The following is an 18,589-nucleotide window of genomic DNA, read 5'->3' on the forward strand; positions in this document are numbered from 1 at the left end:
TTAAACCTATAGACAAAAAAGTTTTCATATGTGCTTTTTGAGTATCATACTTGATACATCAGGCTTTGATGGCTTAACACAGGAAAATATGCTAAACTGAAGGAGAAAGAAAACAACTCTCTTATTTAGAAGCCCAAATGGAGCAAAAATATGCAATTTGGAGCAATTGCTTATATTTATGGTCAGAAAGTAAGATGATATTCTAATATTTTGAATTGTAAATCTTTGAGATTTTTTATAATGGTATTGCAGAATGCTTAGATAAATACACACCAAATTATCAGTTGTACCTCCCAATAATATTTCTCAGTAAGATGATATTTAAATGCTTAGTTTTCTGATTAAAGCGCTGTAGTATTTATTGTGGGGCAAAACATATAATGCAATGGAATAGAATGATTAAGATATCAAATAAATATTCTTTAAAAGCCTGATGTGTCATATTTTAAATATTTCTAACATGATTTTTCTAAAACATGATGCATGGATAATCAAGTAAACCTTAGTTGCTTCGGCCCAGTAAATGTTCATCTGGAAACATTGCTAACAATATAAAATGCATTCTTTTATACTTTTTAAGAAATCAGTAGAGATTTCACAGCAAAAAGAAACATGTACCATTAGAATTTGAAATTATTTTCATTGTTAATACTACAAGGCTTTTTAACTGCTAAAAACTATAAACAGATGCAAAAGGCATGTAGCGGATTGTATACAACAGGTTTTTCAGCAAAATTTTGATGATGTTGATAATTAAGAGGCCTTATCAATTTTTATATTAAATACAGGAAGCTTTAAAGATGAGATGGCACAACGGCCATCATGACATCTGAAGATGACGTAGTTGCTAGGCCAGGACATTTCTTGTGGACATTTCCAGTCTTCTGTGGCCCGTTCCCTGCATTGCTCCAGCAGTAGGTTCAAGTAAATGAGCAGGCAGCTATAAATCAAAGGCTTCTGTTGAATTCCAGGTGTGCACAGGTGCGCCTAAAGTGGCCAATAAAAGAGCATTTTAGCTGGGGAAGTCTCAGTTCACAACCATCACCCTGTTAGACAGGCGTTTGGCAGGGAAACAGCACAGTTTATAGGAAAACATTGCGGGAATCTTAATTAGCCTTTCAATGATAGCCTCTTGGCATTAACAGTTGCTGGCAGACAACATAATATTAAACCCAAATGCAGTCAGATTGAGGGTAAGGTACATAGTCAACCTTCTGCCGTCATGCCGAACACCTGGCTTACAGTTTCTCGCAATGCACCCTAACAGGTGGCTAACATGTTCAGCTGCAGCACGTACGCATTGCGTAAAAGTTGATATTTTGATCCCTGCACATCTGAAATTAAGCAGGCATGATAACATAATGGGGGGCGACACATTGGCGCGACGACAAGAAAACTCAACTCTGAGACGAAAGTTTTCACAGAGAGTTTCTTTTAATTAAATGGCTTCATTGTGAAGGGAAAGCGAAGGCGTAACGAACGGAGGCAACTAGATGTGGAATTTGTCTCCCTTTAATTGTTCTTTTAACATTTCTTGTCTCCTCCATCTACAAGTGTTAAGCTCTCCAACGTCATGCCATTCAGATTGTGGAAAAGAAGCAGGAGTCTGAGCCAAAGAGAGTAACATCCAAAAGGTTTTTTCAAAACCACACAATATTGTGATTCAGCTCATGGTGACTGGGTGTCGATGTTACTTTAACCAAGGCTGTTTGGCCAGCTGCCTTTTCACACTGCTGCCTATTGATGAGTTTTCATCCGATTCTCAAAGGAGCGTTTTGTGGCGATTATTCAAGGGTGATGCTAAGATCTTTTCTAACTTTTGGATCGAAATTCCTCTTGACATCATCCTTCACAATGGCAAAGCCTCTCTTTTTGCCATCCCTATCGCCTTTAGGGGGGACAAAATAAATAGCATCCAAAAGTAAGCTGGATTTTGCATAGTTAACATTTCACTAATGGGCAGGCCTGCTTCTCAGGGAGACTGGATAGCATTTTTTGGGGCCACAGAGGCGTTGTTGTGGTGACGGCGCTGGGAAGTGAATGAAGCAGATGTCAGAGTGATCCATCACCCCTCTTACCCCCCTTCTATCTGCCCATTGCTCTGACACCCTCCTCGCTGCTACTCATCAATTAAAGCTCTACACCAGCCCTACCATTAACATGCAAGTACTTTCGTTAGCTTCCTCCCAGCCCTGCGGTCATCCATGTAGTAAAAAATGTCAGACCATAAGTGCAGTGTATGTTTTGCCACTTGCTATACTGCTTTTTGCTTATTTGAGGGACTGTCAAGCTAGTGATGACTCTGTTTGGTTGTAAGATGTTAGGCTGGGAGATAGTATGGGAAATGTGATGATTCTGACTAACAAGTCATTTAGTTTAGGTCAGTTTTGATTTGACTTACTAGAGTTAACCCTGTAAAATAAATAAAAAGTATGCCTTGGAAACTGTTGCGTCCCCCTTAAGAAAAAAAAATGGTAGAAGCCAAGAAAATATTTATTAACACTGTTGGAAACATAATGCATAACATCTTTTTTTGATGACACAATAATGAATTACAATCAATTTGGCAAAACATCTGTTGAAATCACAGATTCTTGAAAAATAATTATTACATCAAGGCCATCCTGCTCTTAAGCTCTTGACAAAGAGCCGAACTCTAATTCAGATGTTCTTTGGTAAAAACCCTCAGTCATGATTTTTTCTCAGTACCAGAGAGTTTTGTCCCAGGATTATTTAACTACATTTTCCCTTACTGATCCCACATCCAGGACCTTTGTCATGAAAATGCTACGTTTGAAAGTTTTCATGTTCGAATGCCAGTATGATCGTACTGTAAAATACTATCTTTTTTTCATTATTACGAACTTGGCAACTACATCACCATGAGTAATACTTCACTGAGATGTAGATTACAATAACCTGCACAAGCTGGTACCGTGACACAATCACACTGTTTCTAGCTTATCTCTCTAATTTCTGTCCATCTAAAAGACATCGGTAGTGGGTTTTTCCTTTACACAAAATAAATAAAATATAAAAATAATCTCTTACAAAATATGTCAACACAGGGACAATCTGTCTGGACAACCACATTTGGTCACAACACACAAAATACTACTAGTACTAACTACAGTTGCAGAACAGAACAAAACTAGCAGCAAAAAGTGTTATATTACCTATTACCTAACATTAATAGAACTGGTTATCTGATCTCAACATTCCACATCAGTAGCAGGTGGGGCATCTGTATTGAGGCTATTCCATTAGAAAAGTGAATTAATTACTGATTCTCTTTCGCTGCCAACAGAGCAAATATTAGCCAAAAGCGAGGGAAGCTTGTGGCCAGCCTCATTAGCATAAAGCTTTGTGCAAAACGAGGTCTCAAAGTTTAAGTGGGTAGATTTTAGATCCCATTTCAATTTGCTTATTTTAATTGGAATATTCCAATTTGAAGACAAATGTTCTTGTGGACCAATGTTATAAACAGAGTTATTCACTTTGGAAGGAATACGCCTTCAAACATAATGCCCAATTCCAGTGTGTAATTGTACATAGGAATATATGTGCAAGGGTTGACACTTAAGGAGGTGGGAAAATGGAAGCAAAAAGCCTTACAATGATACATTAAAGACAGTAGAGTCTCCTCTTTCAGAGACTTGTAATTACACCTTGAGTGCTGTGCACTTGTTTTTGTATTGTGCATTGTTGTTGGTTCATCCCTAAGATAAAGCACATGATGTACAGTGTAAAGGTTGGTCAGTTTATTTCTATCCAAAACACAGGATATTTAACAAAGGACAAGCTAAATATAAGCTAGTAAACACAATGAGAAAAATCAGTAGTTTCCTTATTAAATAAATTAACATTAGCCATTGTCTCTAAATAAAAAGTTAAATATCACTGTTGTGTCCATCTACAGTTTTTTATGTTGTAAGATTTGTTATATCAATCACTCAGGCCAACAAAGTTCCTCAGAAATACCTTCTGTGCTGTCTACAGAGCAGAACACTCTCAATAATCACGCACCACATCTTTCTCACGGTCTACAGATCAAGACTTTGCAGGCTACTTCTCTGTTGCTCAGTACTGGAACAGAAAGGTGTGTACTAGTACCAACACCAGAGCCCTCAGCAGAACTCTGGAGCAAAGCTGCATGCATTGCACACAATTACTCCGTCTAGACTCCACAAGACCCACGATCTCCAGTGCAAATGGCTCTTTCCTCTCAATACCTGGAACCCATAGCAGTGGCCATCTGGTTGCGTCACTTGTGGACCCTCTACCGCATTAGTCACAGGTGTGTATCAATTCCCCAGCAATAAATATTTCACTTGCAAGTGTACACTTCTGTCCGTTCACTACAGGTGTTGCACTTGACATAGCAACACCAAAGAAACTTGCAGTTGCACTGCCACACGCGTGAGTACTGGTGCGTGTTATATCCTCGGCCGCAACACATGAGGTCACAGCCATTGGCCTGCTGTGCAGTCTTGTTGCAGATCCTGCCCTGGGTTCCCATGCTACCCGTTGCAGGATCTGCCTCGCAATAGTTGGGTGACTTCTCGATGTACACCAAATCTGTGTCCATGGGCTTCCGGTATGAGTAAGGCTTTTTGACCTTCAGAAAGGTAGGTCTCTTGTTCCGACTGGCTCGGACCGGTTCCACATGTACGGCATGGTTATACTTCTCTTTGAGGATGTAACCCAACTGCCGGAACTTTGGGAGAGTGGTCCAACAAGTCTTGGTGGTGCAGGATCCAGATACACCGTGACATTTACACTCTAAACGCACATTCTTCTCCAAGACCTGAAGTGGGAGGAAAAATCAACAAGTCAATACTTTTGTGATTGTTTAGGCACCTTGGTTGCTTTTAGGAATCTTAGCCTAAGGTAATTATGAAAGTAGACTTTTTGATGACTCATTGTTGATTTAGTTAGTCCAACTGGTGACAAATTTGAAGTATGCAATCATCCGTTACAAAAGATAGAATTACTGATGCTAAGCGGGGAATGTATGAGGAAGGAAAAGATGTTGTTTACGAGAAGGTATGTGGTAGTTTTGGTCAAAAAGCATGTTTAAACTTTTTGCATATATTCACATCATCTACAAGGCATATTCCAGCCAGTCAAGATCTGGATAGACTAACAATACAGTGGGGATTAGTGAAATCACCCTCAGTGGCATACAGTTTGGTATTTTAAGACACATTTCTGGGAATGGTTTAACAGGTTGAGACAAATGTTTTTTAACATTCCAATTTGAAGAATGCAAGGATTGTTAAACTTGCAGTGCTAGACTACCTTATTCCCCTCGCTGTGTAGAGAGTGGGCTTGCAAAACACAACAACTTTGTGTTCAAAGGCTCTCTCACTACTTGTAGGAAACCATTTCATTTGTGTACACAACACACGTCACAAATTGTTGCAAGGGGCAAACTATCAGAGGTTGTCTGTAGGAGTCTCTTGTCTTGTATAAGCAATAAAGCGAAATCTGCACAGGATATTATATAAACACTGACTGAACGATGATCGCAGAGTTCCTATAACAATCAGCCTGTGTGTAGTGTACACAGATAAAGCTCAGGAGTCAGGTTTCAGGTGCCTGTGTGACTCCCCTTGTTATACATACGCACGTAAAACCTCACAGGTAAAAACAAAACATTTTGAGCTGCAGTGTAACTGAGCGATGCTGTATCATTTCTTGTCCTGTAGTTCAATTTGCATGCAAACTAATATTAAACTTACATGCATTTCACATACCTTAGCTGTAGGCTTATAAATGCACCATAAATGCACAGAAAAAGCATAGGTTAGCTCAGAATAGATGAATGAATGGGCAAATGTAAGCAGAACTCAGTGAAGCAGAGTGCCTGTTTAGATATGGAAGATATCCGAGGGGTCTGATTGGCATCAGTGGATTGCCTGTTCAGGGCGGCGTAATCTTTGGAGTGGTTGGTTAATGTGTCTTTTCTCTTCTTCTCTTTCTCTTCCTTTCACCCTTTTCTCTTTTGCTATGGATGGGAGAGGCTTTACCTCACATTTAAAAAAAAAAATTTCCTCCCTCTCAGACTTTCAGGAGTCTTTTTGCAATTGTCTGCAATCTAGGATGCATATCAGGCTTAGTATGTTCATGCTGCTGATTCTTGATAAACAGTAAGTCTCAGGAAAAGTTTACAAAGGAAAGATCCATGTGTCTTATGTGAGGCCACACCCCTTGCATTTTCCCATTAACCAATCACAGTCATGTGTTTGGCATGTTGATGCCATGACCTTAGTTTCATTGAGAACCTCTTGTGAATTGTCAATTCACAGGACTGATTATACTTGCTATAAAGAGAGGACTGGTGCATGTGAGGCACCATACACCAGAAGAGTTTTATGAAAAAAAGTTATAAAAGGTTACTGGTCAGGATTATGGTTTTAAAGCCCCAAAAAAAATCTCTGTCCAGAGTGCTGAAACATCACATTCTCCAGATTGACACTGAATGACGAATTGCTTATGAAGGTCAGTCAAACTGCCCGGGAATTCTGGGTATACATTTTAATGTTATTTTTACAAATACACAAGAAATCTGTTTGTCTTCTTTGACTATAAAATCCAGGAGTATCTTTATTGTCTCACCAATTGATCCCAAGTCCACTAGTGAATCACTGTCACTTTTAAATAGTATCACAGTAATGAAAATTATTTTTGCCATAATCACAAATAGCTGGTCAAGTGCATGCCAAAACTATATGCACTGCATTGCATTGCTACACCTTGTTATTGTTAATCTACTACTCATTCCAAAGTAGAGAAAATTTATTTAACAGCCCTGAAGAGCAGGGGTTCTCAACCTTGGCCCTTGAGGTCCTCTTTCCTGCAAAAGTTTAGTCCCTATTTTGATCAAACCAGTCTGCCTGTAACTAGTGATCCTGAAGACCTTGATTAGCTTGTAGCTAAAATCTTCAAGAAAATGGACCTCAAGTGCCAGATTTGAGAACCCCTGCTGTAGGACAAGAAACACCTGGCAATCCTGCTCCTGGAGGGCAATGTTCCAGCAGAGTTTAGCTCTAGCCCCTATCAAACAACCTAGACCAGCTAATCAGTAAAAACCTTCCAGGCAGGTGTGTTGGAGCTAAACCCTGCAGAAAAGTTGCCCTCTACGAGCAGTTTTGGACAACCCTGGCCAATTGATGTTTTTATACATGACATGGTACAAAAAAAAAAATGCAAACTATGCTACATACCTTGCGTCCCACTTCATTGTTATGGAGGTTCATAAGTGTCCTGGCATTCTGCCTGATCTCCCGTGCGTCTATAAACACCTTTGAGAAGCTCAGACCATAGCGAATATCAGCTGAACATCCTCCCCACTTCCAGCCCTCCTCTTGGTTGTAGAAGCCCTGCTTCTCCTTGTCACAACCACAGCCGCTCAGTGTACCCTGAGTGCAGGCCGCTGTGATGGCATGGGCGACCCCGGCAGCGATAATGGCATAGGTGAAGGCTGCTTCCTTACTTCCTGGATTCAAAGGAACATTCTCCATCAGTACTGCTGACAACAAGATCCAGCAGAGGCAGTTTTAAACCACCCTACATACCTGACATATCTTGACACTCATAGCAATAATGAAATGTGTTAGTTGAGTCAAGTGTAGTTCATTTATCATGAACACTTCACAATGATTAACAGTATGCAGTCTCTGGTCGATGGTGTGGTGGCTTACTGAGAAAAACATGATATAAAAATGATCTTGGAACCGACATAGGCAAAACAAACTCGGATCAAATACCTGTGATTACTCAAAACACAAATAATTGTCCTTCAGTTGTCATAGAGAGGAAACAGAAAGACAAATAACTGTTTGCACATAGATGAACAAAAGAAGGAACGGTCCATCTCTTTAATAAGCACAAAGGACAAGGGTTTATTTCAGAGACAATAGAATGGTAGAGATTGAGGGTATGTGTTTAGACTCTAGCCTGGCCACTGTCCCAGCTTCCGTCAGAACGAGGGATCCACCCTGTGGAGATGAACTCCTCAGGCATGCAGTGCCTCCCTGGCCAGAGAACTCCTCTAATTGATTGCCACTGTTAAACAGGGCACTTCCAGGTTAATGGTGTACTTCATTTATAAGGACAAAGATAGGTCTGAAGTCCTGCGAAGAGTTATTTCAGTGACTTTTTTTGTAAGGTGACATCAAGCAACAAATAACTTTTCCAAGAGTTCCAAGTTTACAATTTTCACACTATGTTAGCTGCCTTGGATAAAAGCATTTGCCAAATATAAAAGCTAAAAAATAAAAAAAAAATAAAAAAAAAGAGACCTGGCACTGCATGGAAAATCCCTTAATAATATGATGCATTCATTGTTGCTCAGATATGTTCACATTCCCGGAAATGTACATATCCTTTTCTGGATTAATGAGTCATCATGTATTGACTGTCCTAAGAATCATTTACACACCTGAACCGAAGAAACAATTTAAAAAGTTAACCTTTATAGGCCTCATAAAGATTGATGTCATGAGTTATTACAATTAATATATTTTCTATCTTTTGATCATTTCATGGCAAGAAGTGAAAAACACACAGATGTATGTCAGAGTGTTAACAGACCGGCTCAGCAATTCAGGAATTTTCACCTTCAAGCGATTGAGAGCGGCAGCAACGATCTTCAGTGGTTTCCTGAAACTAACATTGGTATGTGTTGACCTGCTGATGATAAACATCTTGGAACTCTGCCCATGCAATTTAACAAAGACCAGTTTGGGGCATCAATTATCTGGAGATTTTTATGAGTTGTTTGGGCTTGTCGCCAAAGGAGTTGGGATGTATCCTGAAGAAAGGAAAATGAAGACCGTATTGACGCAAAATCGTAAAAATTCTTATCAATACTAGAGTAGAATGCTCCTTGTCTTTGTATATCACTTGAGCTGTGTTTACTTAATTCAAGATATTCTGAACACAAACACAGCAGATAAGACTTCCATAAAACATGTGTGTTTTGACATAGGTGTCTTTTTTTTTTTTTTAAAGAGAAATCTGAATCAGTGGCATTGCATGATTCTGTACAAGGTGTCTCTTGCCAAAACTGTAAATGCAAGAGGTTAATTTATAAACCTCATACAATGTACTTGTCTGGACTTGAGGCATTAATACTGTTGAAGGAAAACTATTTTCGAGCATACCAGAGGGTGGTTAAGTCAGAGAAGATTTAGGAGGGTTGCGCTCAAGCAACATAAAGTAACACAAGCACATAGATGGTACGCCTTTCGCATATCTGTCCAACTGCTGATTTCCAGCAAGCTATATTTCAATCAGAACTTCATTCACATAAAAAGGTGAACGGGTCCATGGGTAGTGGAGACGACAAAATGTGCAAAAGTGCACCTATAAGTGGAATCCATTGCCGTGTGTGCCAAAAGCCGACCTTGGTACCAGGCCCTGAAAATTACTGCACATTACTCAACAACTTGTACGCAAGCCCCTCCCCACAGGATTAACTACCTCTTTTCATCTTCTAACTTCTGCTACTATGAGCATGACTGGTCATACACCCACTGAAACCAATCCCGTTTGAACGGTTGTCCACTTTATTTAATCCCCCCTATGCCAACCAAAGACAAAAAGAGTCCGGGTAAATAAAGCAGTTGGGCTGCTTCAGAAATAGAGACCACGGTCTGTCACTCTAGGTCAGCGTCAGCTCTGAGGTGCTTAGATGAGAGCACACACAACACGAGACCCATAGCAGCTGTCCAAGCAGACAGAATTAAATAATATAATCAGAACCCACAACACATCCAGGCTGCCATTCAAGTGTAAACGGCTAAGTATGTGCAGCTCCAGAATGAGATGGAAAGAGACAAAAACCTGTGCTTTTTTAAGGTGGCGCTTGTCTTTGATGCAGAGGGATAAAATACAGCTTCACCTTCAGCGATAGATACAAGTCTCTACAGATCTAAGCTTCTCCCCTGGGCCTCAACCACACCATCACAACACTGACTGGATCCTAAAAGTGTGGGGCTAAAGGAAAGACAAGAAATTTCAGATAATATTATCTTGGAGTTTATTTCCAGCAGAGTTTGGATATTTGAGCATCGAAATTCCCTGCGGCCACAGGAAAAACCACACAGTAATGCCACCTCCTATTTGCTAGTAGGGTCTGAAACTAAAGCAAAGTCCTTCACACCACCATTCATCAATGTGTCACAGGCTCAATAGCACTGAAGGACTCCTTAACAGGCCTAAGTTTGCCTTAGGAAAATGGATAACATTACCCCCGAGTGAAAAACTCACTTAATTACTTATGCTTTGTCTCGCTAAGGTGACATATTGTTACATTTCTTCACAATACTGTACTTTCTTTTGGTCTACTATTCAACCACTGTAACTTATACCCGTGGTAAAGTGAAAACCCTGACTGCCAAATCATTAAAATCTACAGATAAGACAGGACGACTAGAAAAAAAAGAATTCTTTTGAGAGGGTGGACTGTTGAGAGAGCTATAAATCCAGCCGCATTGGCACTTGCTCCATGAATGCATGCAGCTGAAACCTACATAACATTGTTACTGTTGTGTGAGACTTTAAACATACGCCTGACATTAAATGGCAAATCATTTCAAATGAGATGTCAGGAACAGGACACAATATAGTGTCATTCCAAAAAAAAATATTATATTTGCATGAAAGAAACACTAAAGTAAGAGTGTTCTAAGAGGTGTTTAAGAGTGACCTCTGATTTCAGTGTTAAATAGCACAAAGATTGTCTGTCTCGTAGCAAAAAAAATAAAAAAAGGAAATCTAAATGTCTCCTCATTCACAAGTTTAATCTAAAAACAGCTTTATTTGGCCTTTGACACTCTCCAGGGCTCGAAAGAAAGTAACTTAGTCGATAGTCATTTCTGAATACTGTAACAGTATAAATGTAATAATTTGGTAACATACCCACTTTCAACTCTTTTCCAAAGACAGTTCTTTCCCCGAGGGCTGAGCAGTTCCACCTTCCATTTTTGAATTGAAACTGACACTCATTGATTCCCATTTGCGCTCCTTCTCCAATGACAATGATAGCGTCAGGCCGGCTTTGACAGATAGTCCTTTGACGAGGGGCCAAACCAGGAATTTTGTTACAGATAACACTTGCTCCCAACGCAACCACGGAGGAAAAGCCCCTGTAAAGTTTCAAACTAAATTTAATATTTATGCAAGAAAATACTGATTGTTTAAAATACAGTTTTAGTGGAATGGGCCATGACTAAAATATAATTCACAGTATACATGAATGTAACCAAACTGAGCACTAAAGCACTGGGAGACAAACCAATATATGAATGTCTTATGTATTATAACTCATAGCATATTTTAACATTGTTCTTAGGGACCTGTCATTAATAAACAACTGAAAAAGAAGAAAAAAATAGATAATCTTGTGCTGCAAAGATAGTCAATGACAATGAAGAATATACAAGATGATATAAAGGAGTAATCTTTTTTTTTTTTTAATCTTATGCAAAGTTTTTATAATTTTGTTTTGTGTGTGTGTGTTTTTACAAAAATCTATTTTAACCATCAATTAAAAAGGACTACAAATTTCTTTATTTAAACTTTGAAAACAAGTCCACACAACTATTGTTTTCTTTAAAATAAAAGAAGAAGAAGAAAACATTTTAGACACAAAAAACAACCACTGGTCATGTAGATCAGAACTGTGCACTTCACTTATTGTTTGTATATATATATATATATATATATATATATATATATATATATATATATATATATTCACAACATTTTACTAAATTTGATCAGTGTCATAATGGCGGTAAAACTGTTTCCGCAATAATTAAATGCTAATTAATATAATAATCTGTTTACAACTAGGTTTTTGCATAAATGCAGTAGTAAATGAGCAGATAAACAAATCCCAGTTTACCCTACTTACCCAATCTTCAGATATATCATCCCCAAACAGAGGAAAATGTGAAAGATCCAGCGGCGTGTTTTCCTGCTCATGTTCAGTCTGTACTTTGTTAATAGACTGTGAAATGATAGTAGTCTCCTGATGGGTAGCCTAACCGGTGGACTCGAGGTTTTATCACAAGCAAAGCAAGTCCTTGGAGGGATGCAAAACTCCGTGAAAACTTGACGTGAACACCTGAGCTGATATCCTCCGGGACGTGTGGAGATGAATGTTATTCTGCATATGTACAACTTCTGTATCACTTTTACGCGTCTCGTTTTACTGGAACAGACTACAACTACCCGCTTTTACATTCACAGCACTTTCCAGCAGATCGTGTAGCTGTTAAATCTATCAAGGCGTGTTCTGGAGGAAATTAAGCTCCCCGATATTCCTTTATACGTCTGTGCGCTCCTGAAGCTGAGTAGCAGGTTGATAACGCGACTAATGACTTCAAAACCCACCGCGAGCACGCGCTCAACCTAACAACACACATAGAAGTAGCCTACGATATGTAGGGAGGTAAAAATCTGATTTGAGATACGACAGCCGAGTAATAAGCAACAGATATGTATCTATACTCTATTATAACTATAATACCATGATAAATCTAAGAAAGGTATTTTCTCTGTGCGCTCCTTGGTGAAGATCATATCGCAGTAACTCCAGGCTCCAGCTTCTTAAACAGAGCTTTTATCTATTTTCCTGCACCCGTTTGCTCCTCCCATGAGAAAAGAAAGAAGTTGTTCGACTTTAGATTCCCCCCTCACCCACCTCGAGTCTTTAATTGCGAGGCGAGAGATGTGTTCATCTGTCCACCTTCCAAAACACAGATGTCAAAGACACGTGTAGTCCGGGACAGCAAATATTAAACCAGAATAATTAAACACAAACTTTTGAACTCTGTAAGGATTATTACTATGAATAGATGAAATAGAAAGTTAGATGAAATGCTCATAACTGAAAGGTCATTCCAAGAAAAGTGTCTCTTGTTAGAATATGTGTAAGCAATGAATTTGACAGTAACTCATATTATCTTTACACACCAACAAATCATGCTACCTTCATAATATATCCTTAAAATAACGAACATTTATTTAGATAAGAATAATTAAAAGACTTCATGAATTCTTTAGTGCGTCTTTTTTATTATTATTAAATTGTAATTTTTTTAAGCTTGCCAAACACACTATGAAAACGTCAACTATTTTACCATGATTTTTGATAATCATAAAAATGGATATTTGTAGGTTAGTAGAGGTCAAATGAGGCATCTCTACTACTAAAGGCATATAGTTTATATATATATATATATATATATATATATATATATATATATATATATATAGCTTGAAAAGGCCCAACACAATTTATTAAATTGTAATTTATTATTAAATAATATGAAGACTAAATATTTATACTAATTTGTCTGACAGAAATGAAAATGGTTATTGTTTAGTACAATGACTCTGAAAACTCAAATCATTGTGCCTGGTTATGTTTGCAGTTTTTGTCTATAATACTGCAATTTAACTTTTGACATACCAGTTCATATTTTTTTTCCATTCGATTTATAAGATCAATGGAGCACTGACAGTCTTAGGTTTCAAGACTGATCAAAATTAATCATGTAAAATCAATCAGTAAGTATATTTGAATTGTGCAACCTTTTAAATATGAAACATCAGACCCACTTAGACTTAGACCTTTCACCTAAATGGTCAACTCAGATGAAATGTAAGTATATCTCAAACAAGATAGTGAGGCTGACGATTTAAATACTACAAATTTAACTTCTAGTTGCTAAGCAACAATCCATCCCAAAAAGACCCACACAGCAATTACCTACAGATCCTTCATGCATGCAAAATTTGGTAAGTTGACACTATAGGGATATTTAAGTATAATAAGCAACCGAAATATGAGAAATCCAGCATATGCTTAATACAAAATTAAAGACACTCTCATACGTGTCTAACTTGGTGGCCGATCATTCATACAGTGATCCTGTCAACTTCAGCCATGTGTTCAATATATAGACAATACAAGAGCGCCATCTCCAGGATGAATGCATGATGCTGCGGTGATAAGAACAACCTCTTTTTACTTGAGCACCATACAATGTTTCTATTAATCAAAAGGCATTAAACCAGGAAGCCCTTAATACTAATCATTTAAATAAAAGAAAACACAGATAAATTTGCTAATAATTTTATTATACTTGTGAAAGTTACTTTAGACACAAATAGAAATTAAAGCTTGATTTAAAAAAAAAAAAAAAAAAAAAAATCACATTGTCTAAGATAAATAGGTTTTCATTTGGTGTGTATTTCTGCCTCTCAGGGAAGGCAATAGATTGTATAGTTATCTTCTACACAGGATAAAATCACTACCCTACAACTATACAATCTACTACCTCACACTGCACAAGCATTGCCATCTCTTTTAACAATCAAAAACACTTCAGCTTGCCAGCACATACTGTGACAACACTATCACTGATATTAAACATCAGGAAATGTAGGGTAGGGTGATACTCCGTAGGTCCGTTTTCACTTTGAGAAAGACAGTAGGCTGTATAGTTATCTCCCAGTGTGGGTGTGACCCTAAAACTATACAACCTACTACCTCATCCCAAGGTGCACGTCGCCTTCTTTCCACCTGGAAATGAAGTAATGTAACTGGATAGTAACAGAAGTGACCAAACTGATGTTTTCCGAAGTCCTTTCTGTCCACCATGTTAGGATTCTCGCCTCGGGATCTACAATATTTCCAAATGAACAGTCAGTCTGTGGACAAGAAAAAGGTTATTGAATTAAGTTTAGAAATAAAAAACAAACCAACTGTTCAAAATGCATTTGCTGCCCTCGTCGCTCATCATCATTAGAAGTTACTGTGAAAGAATGGATTACGATAAAGAGACTCTAACCAGACAGCTATGGGACTACAAAATGCTCCCTCGAACGGAATCAGACAGCAGGGGTAATGCAGCAAAGTGCAGGGGCTGGCCAAGTTACTGGCACCCTCTCAGGCACCAGGAAGCCATGTTGACATTGTGTGTGACTTGGCTACATACTAACATCTCAGTCAAGATTAAATGCCGCCACATTCGGACATGGGCCCAGTTTGGCTCGGGAATAGATGTCGTCAGTAACAGCAGGCAGGCAGGACAAAACCAAAGCACTTAAATCCTTGTTTTCAGTCATCTTGTTTGTAGCTTGTAGATGCAAGTCATTCTAAATTTAATTTTGTGTTTCGTAACTTAAAGGAAAAGTTCACCAAAACATTTTAATTTGCTTAAAATGTACTTACCCTCGGGCTATCCAAGATGTAGAGGGGCTTCTTCATTAGAACAGATTTGAAGAAATTTAGCATTAAATCACTTGCTCACCAATGGATCCTCTGCAGTGAATGGGTGCCATTAGATTGAGAGTCCAAACAGCTCATTAAATCATCACAATAATCCTCCACTAATGCAAGTAATCCAAAAACTGCATGTCTGAAATAAATCCATCAAGACAGATTTAACTTCAAACCATAAAATATGAAAAGGTTGAAAATATGCATATACCTTCGCATTTGTGATCACTGTTAATAAGTGAAGACAGTCCAAAACAAATATGTTGGTGCATTTGATGTGAGAGGACAACAGGGGGTGGGGACCTTTTCACTGGAGGAAATTTTATTATGCATTATGACCTGATATTTTTACCCAGAAGCGACAGTTTAAAGTTAAAATGGCTTGATAGATTAGTTTCTTACAAACATGCATCTTTCTGCTTCACAAGACATTAATTGATGGACTGGAGTTGTGTGGATTACTGATTAACTGTTTGAACTCTCATTCTGACGGCACCCATTCACTACAGAGGATCCATTGGTAATCAAGTAATGTAATGCTACCTTTATCCAAATGTGTTCTGATAATGAAACAAACTCAACTTCATCTCCTATAAATTGGGTGAAATATTCTTTTTCTTATGTTATGTTTTTACAAAATGCATTCTGATATACATGCATTCAAAATACAAACTTAAGTGTTGGGCCATAGTACATATATGCAGTAATAAATATAGTTAAAAATAATAATAATAAAGTGTTCCTTTCGTGATGTTGCTTTGGCACTGACCACCAATCTTTTATTAAAAGGTTTGTTACCCAGTTGAGTGATTTGTTCACAAACTGGACAGCATATTGCACTGTACAAATATTTTCACATGCTGTCAGCAACAATAACACAGTAAGAAGTTTGAATATTATTGTCAATATAATATTGTGCCATGGGCTGCAGATTCAGCTGCGGTGCAGTACATCCCTTAAGTGCAAGAAACACTGACAACTGAGCTGGTTATTGTAATGAGAGAAAATCAATTGTGGTTAAAGATCCATTCCAAAGATCTGGTAGTGAAACCATTAAATTTGCCCACTTGGCATTTGGCAACACACGCATTCTTGCAGTTCTGCAAGTTCTCCAATCATGCTGCATATTCATCTTTGACAGCACATTTCTGAGGACACCACAGAATGTGATACTAGTTCCTCAATCTGCAGCTGACTCTCAGTTAATTGCTCTAAATAATTATAATAAAAATCGGTGCTGTATTAGTTGAGCTTTCTATCAACTTTTCAATATGGGAACCTTACTTTGCATTCCTTCTCTAAAAGCTCATCACACGATACAGAAAATCAGCAGACACAATTAGACATCTCTATATCTGTAACTGATTGCAGTTTGCAGCTGAAACGTCACTGCAGAGTGTCAAATTGACTTGCTTAAGAAATCAAAGAGAAAAAAAAGAAAAACAAAGTCTGTAACGTTAAATAACTTACACATCCTGGCTGGTGCAGTACTAAGCAACTCCAAATATCCTGAAATAATCTACACAGATTTCTGTCATCTAGCTCCCAGATAACAGTAAGATTCCTCATCCACGTATATTAAGATTCCAAAACGTTATTTCACAGAGAAAAACTAAAGACAGTCCGTCATATCTACAGTTTTCCATTATAATGGTGAACTCTTTAGTCTCTTAGTGTGTCCTCTCAAACTCTTTGTATGTTGCTCAAATTTCCCTCGCTTGATTCATAAAAAAGGCGGTGTCCAGTGGCTAGCCTTTCAAAAAAAAAAAAATATCGCCCAAATATAACGTTCCTCGGAACATGTAAAACAGCAAAACATTTTTTTTGACATACACGACACTATTAAAATCTTCAGAGGACAGCTTGTGATATATCTCGGCTCTATTCAGATAGAATGCTAGGATAAGTGTCCCTCACAGACTAGCCAGCAAGCTAGTTTACATATCGCTCTTAAATAACGCAGTAAGCGATGGAAACTTATTGTAAAGTTTATCGGACGTAACGAAATATACAAAAATGCGCTATAAACCCGAATCGGTATCCTTTGCAATAAGAAGGAACTGTTTTGAAACACAAACGCTCTATCATACCTTCACTGTATCCTCAATGGAAGCTGAAGGCTAGACGGCTAATAGCTAATAGCGATGAACACCCGCGGTCAGCGTCTGTGCGGAGACTCCAGGACCCGGATGAGGAGGACCTCCCTCTCAGCTTCGGTATGTGAGGTAGTTGGTACTTTAAATTACATTACATTAGCCTACATAACTAACTAAATTCATGCATAAATAAATATGTATTCTGAAAATAATTAAGTAATTATTTGAAGAAATCATTATATAACTTATCATTTAATTTTACTTTAATCGCCAAAACAATTAGTGCTTTGTACAGTGTAGAATAGCCTATATGTATATTTATGCAATATTTCATATTAACTGATTGTGTATTTAGCCAACAAAAGTAGCCTATGGAAATTGTGAGAAAATGTAGCACAGGTCCACATGATCCAGGTAGCTATTTACGTTTTCTGTAATTTATTTACTAATTAAAATGTATGTGTGATATACTATATTAAAATATAATTGGTTGTGGTCGATAGTTATTAGAAATATAATTATAAAGATTATTAGCGAGACAACTGAAGCAGCAAGATTACCTAAACAATATATCAATGATTAAAAAAGATAACCAAGTGGTAACCTCATCAAAGGAAATAAATTCAATTTTCAAGTCATTCTATCAAGATTTGTATACTTCTGCTGGTGCGCTTAATGAGGAGGAGATGGAGACATTTTTTTCAGGTCTACAATTACCAACTCTCTCTAGTGAACAAAAAACAAGTCTGGATGCACCTATAACGGAAGAAGAGGTCAGAGCTGCTATTTCATTAATGAAAAATGGGAAGTCACCAGGTTTGGATGGCTTCCCGATTGAATATTATAAGAAATATATTGATATTTTGGCTCCAGTCTTGCATAAAGTTTATCTTGAGGCACTAGAAATAGGCTCCTTACCAGGTACATTTAATGATGCACTAATCTCCCTTATTCCTAAAAAGGATAGGGATATTTCAGATCCAGCGAATTACCGACCAGTAAGCCTTTTAGGAGTTGATTGTAAGATTCTGACTAAGGTTTTAGCCTCCCGCTTGGATAAGATATTGCCAGACATTATCAATGGGGATCAAGTTGGTTTTATTAGAATAGGTGTTCGGGTGATAATATGAGAAGACTTATCCATCTTATACACAAAAGTAAATCTAGTCTAGATCCGGTGGCGGCCTTC

General features: G+C 37.9%; 1 protein-coding gene across 1 annotated transcript; it reads right to left on the reverse strand.

Annotated features, from left to right (window-relative positions):
- Positions 1-2,475: 2,475 nt before the first annotated feature.
- Positions 2,476-12,994, reverse strand: wnt7aa (wingless-type MMTV integration site family, member 7Aa). The gene is made up of 4 exons (XM_059537219.1): positions 11,927-12,994; positions 10,930-11,156; positions 7,230-7,501; positions 2,476-4,807 (listed from the first exon to the last, which is right to left on the reverse strand). The coding sequence occupies exons 1-4, from the start codon at positions 11,995-11,997 to the stop codon at positions 4,328-4,330; spliced, it is 1,050 nt and encodes a 349-aa protein (XP_059393202.1). The 5' UTR covers positions 11,998-12,994; the 3' UTR covers positions 2,476-4,327.
- Positions 12,995-18,589: the final 5,595 nt, after the last annotated feature.

The sequence above is a fragment of the Carassius carassius genome, chromosome 44 (assembly GCF_963082965.1).
Source record: "Carassius carassius chromosome 44, fCarCar2.1, whole genome shotgun sequence".
Classification (NCBI taxonomy): domain Eukaryota; kingdom Metazoa; phylum Chordata; class Actinopteri; order Cypriniformes; family Cyprinidae; genus Carassius; species Carassius carassius.